Source organism: Pistacia vera, unplaced genomic scaffold, assembly GCF_008641045.1.
Source record: "Pistacia vera cultivar Batoury unplaced genomic scaffold, PisVer_v2 Contig495, whole genome shotgun sequence".
NCBI classification, from domain to species: domain Eukaryota; kingdom Viridiplantae; phylum Streptophyta; class Magnoliopsida; order Sapindales; family Anacardiaceae; genus Pistacia; species Pistacia vera.
Window position 1 is genome coordinate 473,665 of NW_022196329.1, and position 6,693 is coordinate 480,357.

General features: G+C 33.9%; 1 protein-coding gene across 2 annotated transcripts; it reads left to right on the plus strand.

Moving 5' to 3' along the window:
* Nucleotides 1-1,272: 1,272 nt before the first annotated feature.
* Nucleotides 1,273-5,395, plus strand: LOC116105172 ((S)-2-hydroxy-acid oxidase GLO1-like). Of its 2 annotated transcripts, none has more exons than XM_031391596.1 (12): nt 1,273-1,425; nt 2,093-2,265; nt 2,390-2,514; nt 3,194-3,240; nt 3,413-3,490; nt 3,701-3,825; nt 3,973-4,039; nt 4,132-4,194; nt 4,296-4,365; nt 4,465-4,565; nt 4,730-4,834; nt 5,055-5,395. In XM_031391596.1, exons 2-12 carry the CDS (start codon nt 2,129-2,131, stop codon nt 5,238-5,240), a joined length of 1,104 nt encoding a protein of 367 aa, XP_031247456.1. In that variant the 5' UTR covers nt 1,273-1,425; nt 2,093-2,128; the 3' UTR covers nt 5,241-5,395. The 2 variants fall into 2 exon arrangements, with proteins under 2 accessions (XP_031247456.1, XP_031247457.1); XM_031391597.1 differs by having other exon boundaries at nt 1,278-1,395.
* The last annotated feature ends 1,298 nt before the right edge of the window (nt 5,396-6,693 follow it).

Below are 6,693 nucleotides of genomic sequence, written 5' to 3' on the forward strand. Positions count from 1 at the left end.
TTAAAGCCCAATTTGAATTTGGGCCCAGTAACAACAATCATAGGAAATTCCTGATCCAACTTGAATTTCAAAGATCAGCCGTTCGTTAGTTCATCAATATTTCTTGCAATCTTCATTTTTTGTTCTTTCTTTTTAAGAGTTTGGAGTTGCAGATTTTCATTTGATCATCCATGTCTTATTATCAAGTGTGTAACTTTCAATCGATTTTATTTTCTTTTTTTACTTGGAAATTTAATTTCTTAAGGTTGATTTAATAGTGTCAAAATTAAAAATATTTTAATGTGGTAGATGAATATCTAGTCTGTGACCAACTATTTGTATTGGCTATTGATTAGGAAAAAAAAATTCAGTAAAATATTTCATGACCGGAGGTGGCCGACATATTTCAATTAATCTTTCGAAACCTTAAAACTACCGACTGGATAAAAACTCTATAATAATCACCTTTATTAACAACTGTGTGAACTCAAAATCAAGAAATCATGATATATGCAAAAAATCTCACCAAATTATTAGAAATTTTAAAAATACCCAAATTTCTTCTTTCTTTTTTTCTTTTTGGGTAACCAAGGTGCGCAGAGGTGTCCGGGTTAACTTACGCGTACCTCAACTAATCTCCAATATCCATTGAACATCCTACAAGCTTAAAGAACCAGATAAGCTATAATATTATTATAGTAAGTGACCCTAAAGTTTAAACCCAATAACCTCCTTGGCTACGGGTCAATCTCTCAGAGGTTAAAATACCCAAATTCATATATAGAGAATCTTATGAAATTATTGATGCATATGACAGAAATATTTATATGCAAAGAATCTCACCAGATTATTGTATTAATAAGTTGTCACGCGACTCATCAATAATATAAATATGAAATGGTCTTCACCAAACCAGAATGCTAAGATAATGATATCATCCCATTAAAATCTGTCAAATATTACCTTTTAAGACAGTTTCAATAACTATTGTTTCGGTCGATGATTTTGTTAATTGACAATAAAGTAAGAGTTTTTTCAGATTAATTGCATGGTAGATGGAGATGTAGATGGAGGGTGATATGCACTGGGAAGCAGCGAAACAAAACCCTTCTGTCAATTTCCCAAAAAGATTTCTCACCATCGTTCTTTCTTACGTAAGATGAGCAATGATAAGAGATGATAATGATAATAATTCAAATTTCAAGCCCAACTGTCACTGTTTTTTAATATTCGTGTGTCAGTCATCCGTGAAGCAAGATTTTGTCGCATTGAATAATCAAACTTGTCAATCCACATAAACCGCCACCATTTATATTTTTCTCTACCCTTTTCGTCTTCACTCCCTTTTTTTCTGTCTTCAAGAGTTTTCAGTTTCAGAGAGTTCACTCTTATCTCTTCACGTTTCCTTTTCTTCAGGTTTTCTTTCTATTGCTTGAGGGAGCAAAGTTCTCTTTATCAGCCATTACTCTCTTTCTATATGTTAATATCAGCTCTTTCTTATATTTTGACGTTATTTTCATGATTTTAAGTTTTAATTATCCGTTTATTTCATCTGGGTGTAATCAAAATCTATATCAAATTTGGTTTTTTTCAGTGTTTGGGTGATATGTGTTGCATGCAGGGTGATTATATATGATTTTAGTTGGTGGGGTTAATTCAAAATGTAATTTATTTTTTTCTGCTAAAACTTTTAGTTTAGAATTGAATCTCTTAAATCTTATTTCCACTACTATTGTTATGATGATCATGATCTGTTAGGTGGGGCTCACTTCCCTTTGTGATCAAAAGTACATATGTACTTTTCGCTTTTCGTTTTTACAACATTCAAGAACTTTTTCCTATGAAATGGGAGTAGGAATTTTGTCAAGAATTAAATAATAATCAATCATGTATATTTGGTGGTTGTCTCAATGTTTCCTGAAGTTCATAAAATTGTGGTTTATAGAACTCTGGTTTTGTTGGATAGATTGTATTGTTCTTTCTCTTACAGGTTCTTAGTTTGATATTGGAGTATAAATTCTACAAAATATGTCTCATGCCTTGTATATGTTTATTTTTTATTTCTTGATATTGGAAGCACTTAAAATGGATTCAATGTTATCCCAATTTACAGATCATTCTGGGATAGAATCACATAATCATCAGAAAGATGGAGATAACTAATGTGATGGAGTATGAGACCATTGCTAAGCAGAAATTGCCAAAGATGATTTATGACTACTATGCATCAGGTGCAGAGGACCAGTGGACTCTTAAGGAAAACCGGAATGCGTTCTCTAGGATTTTGTAAGCTCTTCTGGATTTTGTAATGAGTGAATTTTTTTGGTGGATTTGATTTTGCTTTTGATTAATGCCTTCCATCTTTTATTCGCTTCATTTCTGAAAGAAGTGTTCTTTTTTGTAAAAAAAGGTTTCGACCACGCATTCTTATTGATGTAAGCAAGATTGACATGACAACAACTGTGTTGGGGTTCAAGATTTCAATGCCCATTATGATTGCTCCAACTGCTATGCAGAAAATGGCTCATCCTGAAGGTATAAGTCCCTGCTTTCATGAACGTTTCCTGCTTGTCTGAGTTGCTGATGTTTGGAATGAGTGTGATAGGGTAAACTGATATGTGCATAGATGCATATCGACTTGCATTCACATGAGCAGCTTTGTCTGCATATATGCGTTCACAGAATGTACATACATAAAAAGATACATATATCTGTGATACCTGTGATGGTATCGACCTTAAAGCTCCATTGATCTTATGGTACTTGCAGACACAGTTTCACAATTAACATATCCTAGTGTGTTGTTGGTTTGTAACGAATTGTAAAGTTCATGTACATATATGTACTGTCAAATTTTCGTGACAGGTTGAATATATTTGTTTGGTCACAAGAAGGAAGCATAGTAGTGAATTTTGACTTCTTTTGTTGAACAATTTGGAATAGTTAATATACCGGTTTAATGATTTTAGATGAATACTAAGTGTTATTACCTCTAAATTGGACCTATGGAACGTCATTTTCTGATTTAGTAACTGTACATTCTTGAAAAATAATACATCTTGAACACTGCTTAGATAGTAACACAAATGTTTCATGTCCTGTGGTAGGCTGTTTGATGTCTGATCATTTAGTTTTCCTTGTGACTCCCTCCTTACCTTCTTTATGACCATAAATAAATATATAGAAACGACCATAATAGCATATTTTTATGCAGGAGAGTTTGCAACTGCTAGAGCAGCCGCTGGAGCTGGCACAATTATGGTTTGCATCTCATTCCTTTTGTTTTCACTTGAAGTTGCATTTTACAAGTAGGCTCCAGAGTTGCTTTCATAGGCGCATCAATAGGGGCCTGCCATTCTTTATCGGTTGCATAAAGTTATGATCGAGATAGTCTGTCTGTTTTACTCAATTTAAGAATGACTTGTTATTTCAGACGCTTTCCTCATGGGCTACTTCCAGTGTTGAGGAGATCGCTTCAACAGGACCTGGCATTCGTTTTTTCCAGCTCTATGTGAGTTTGAAAATTGTTTTTCACTTTCTGTTGTTCCTCCCTTTCTGCTTCTATAAGAGATCCATGAACACACAGTCCTTAAATTTCAATTGCCCTGTTTGATTCATGAGTTTCAAATACTCCACGGTGCAAATATTTTCTAAATACTGAATATTTTTCCTATCAATTTGTCTCATCTGGCCTATCAACGCTTTTCCTATCTGAACTCAGGTGTACAAAGACAGGAATGTGGTCAGACAACTAGTGAGAAGAGCTGAAAGGGCTGGTTTCAAGGCGATTGCCCTTACTGTGGATACTCCAAGGCTTGGTCGTCGAGAAGCTGATATCAAGAACAGGTGAGTATTGTTCCAAAGCAAGGCATAATGAGCAATAAAGAAATTCTTTAGAGGGATTTAGTTTTAGACCCTTCAATGAACTTAAATTTTACAAGATTAATTCTGTATTTAAGAACATATTTAATTTCTCAATGGCTTTCTTGGCAGGTTTGCCTTGCCTTCATATCTGACTTTAAAGAACTTTGAGGGCTTGGATCTTGGCAAGATGGATAAGGTGTGACATAGTGCTAACTGATTTCAGTTTATGCTTTATGGTTTCTATATGTTGTACATTTTCTTTCACATTTATTATGGATGACCTTGTAGACTGATGACTCTGGATTAGCTTCATATGCTGCTGGCCAAGTAGACCGATCACTTAACTGGAAGGTAAGATATCTGTTTTGGTTCAGAGATTTGAACATTTTCAAATGTTTTTTTTTTTTTTTTTTTTTTTTTAATGCATAAATATCACTATGGCATTTGAACAGGATGTGAAGTGGCTTCAAACGATCACATCATTGCCAATTCTGGTGAAGGGTGTTATTACTGGCGAGGATGGTAAACAAACTGTTTCCTAAAGAAAGAATAACTTTTAAATGGACTTCCTAACAATATACGATGTGATTCAACCTTTTTTTTTTTTTTGTAAATATGCAGCAATTCTAGCCATACAGCATGGAGCTGCAGGAATCATTGTATCTAATCACGGAGCTCGCCAACTAGATTATGTTCCTGCAACTATTACTGCTTTGGAAGAGGTATATTTGTTTGCATTACTTATTTTTATGCTGTGCTCTATCCATGTTAATAATGTTCCAGACAATCATACAATTTTGAATGCACATAATTTTTTGTAAAGCTGTTTGGACTTAATATTATGGTATATAATACTTTGATTTACTAATTTCGTTGAAACTTAAAGGTCGTTAAAGCTGTACAAGGCCGAATTCCTGTTTTTCTTGATGGTGGAGTCCGGCGTGGAACAGATGTCTTCAAGGCTTTGGCTCTAGGAGCATCTGGAGTATTTGTAAGTGTATATATAAATGTGAAATATTCACCCTTTTATGGATATATAAAAAGTAATGGCCTTTCCATTTTTCATGGAAATAAATGAATAAATATAATCTTGAAAGCTGAGTAGAAGCACTCAATTTATTGAGGCTTGAATGAAGTTGCTCACAAGTTTTAGGACCTTTGGTTAGAAAATATTTTCTCATTTTGATTTGTTCCCGGTACATGAATTTCAGATTGGAAGGCCGGTAGTGTTCGCACTAGCTGCTGATGGTGAGGCTGGTGTGTGGAAAGTACTTCAGATGCTTCACGATGAGTTTGAGCTAACTATGGCACTAAGTGGCTGTCGTTCACTTAAGGAGATTACTCGTAACCACATTATGACCGATTGGGACACTCCTCGAGCTGTATCGAGGTTATAATAATCCAGTCTTCTACATCAATACTGAAGCTGCTGAAGGTCTGTTGTTTAAATAAGTTAATCCCAGATTGAAGGGTTGATTGTATTGGAAGAACTATTACTTTTGTAGCGACTATATCATATTTATAATGGAAAGGGTGTGATGATTTATCTCCAGTGAGAAAGTAGAATCAATAAACAAGGTAGACCTTCCGTAATGGCTCATAGTTCATGCACTTAAACTAGTGAAGTGACAGGTTTATCATTGAAAGATTATGTCTTTCCCCATTGAAGAACCTAAAATACAGTACTGTTTTGCATACCATCTTCTCTGAAGAAATGGTGTAGAAAGTTGGCCCCAGAAAACGGCAATTTCTTTAGCTCCCCACAATCCCAGACATCAATAGAAATCAGAGACGGAGAAGGGAATCTGTTGTTTATTAATGATAATTAAATAAATGAGAATTCAAAAGGATTAAGAAGAAGATAAATTAAAAAGATTAGGAGATTAGAGAAATCTAAAAGGATCAGGAAAAAGTTAATTTTAGAATAAAATAAAATATATTTAAATTTAATTAATTTTGTGGTTTAAAAAGAGTTTCGGTGGGCTTAAAGAACACCACTCTAATAATAAGGGCTTCGTTTGGTTGGATTTTGGGAATACTACTTTTAGTATTCCCAAAAAAGTTAAACAGTAAAATACCCAAAAACTTACAATATTATTCAACTTTATTTAATATTTTTTAAACCCCCTAAATTTGTTAATTCAATTAAATACCCCTAAATATTTTTAATGTTTTTGTTACGGCGACTCCGACCACCCTCCGACGGTGGTGGCCGGCTGTCCGTATTTGAGGGTGGATTGGGGGTGTTTTTGTTAACTTTTAATGTTTTATTATAAGGGGTGTTTTGTAAAAAAACAAACATAGGGGGTATTTTAAATTTGTAAATCCTACATCGTAATACCCTCCAATTCAACTTTTTTTTTAACTTTTTTCAAAAAAACTTTTCCCAAAAACACAAAATTGTGAACCAAACGGAGCCAGTATTCTGTATTCCTGGGCTTAAACACAGTGTTTATAAAACCCAATAATATCATTTTTACTTGACCCAATACCCAATTCAATTATTTCAAATTGATTCCGTCGCTCGACTAATCCTCAGGGATACTATCTCGCGCAACCCCTATCCAACGAGAATCGAACTTGAAGTGTGGGTTAAAGTCATTCACACTTGCACAGTCCCCTTGTTTCGCTTACTGCTGGGCTACCCATGAGCGGGTAATAGCCTTTAATTTAATTACCACTAAAAGGCAATAATATTCATTACATTTCTTTTATATTTTTAAATCATTGGCGCATGTAAAATATTTTTTAATTGAATATTTTTAAAGTATATATATTAATTTTTTGTTTAATACACAACAACAAAAAAATACAGTACTTTTAATAAGAGTCATTGAAATTAATTCTCCA

What these genes read in the sequence shown, in the direction of transcription:
- LOC116105172 (XM_031391596.1), top strand. Translation starts at nt 2,129, where the DNA reads ATGGAGATAACTAATGTGATGGAGTATGAGACCATTGCTAAGCAGAAA. An exon ending in GAAAATGGCTCATCCTGAAG is followed by an intron (nt 2,515 to 3,193) that starts GTATAAGTCCCT and finishes ATTTTTATGCAG; the next exon opens with GAGAGTTTGCAACTGCTAGA. An exon ending in TAGGAGCATCTGGAGTATTT is followed by an intron (nt 4,835 to 5,054) that starts GTAAGTGTATAT and finishes CATGAATTTCAG; the next exon opens with ATTGGAAGGCCGGTAGTGTT.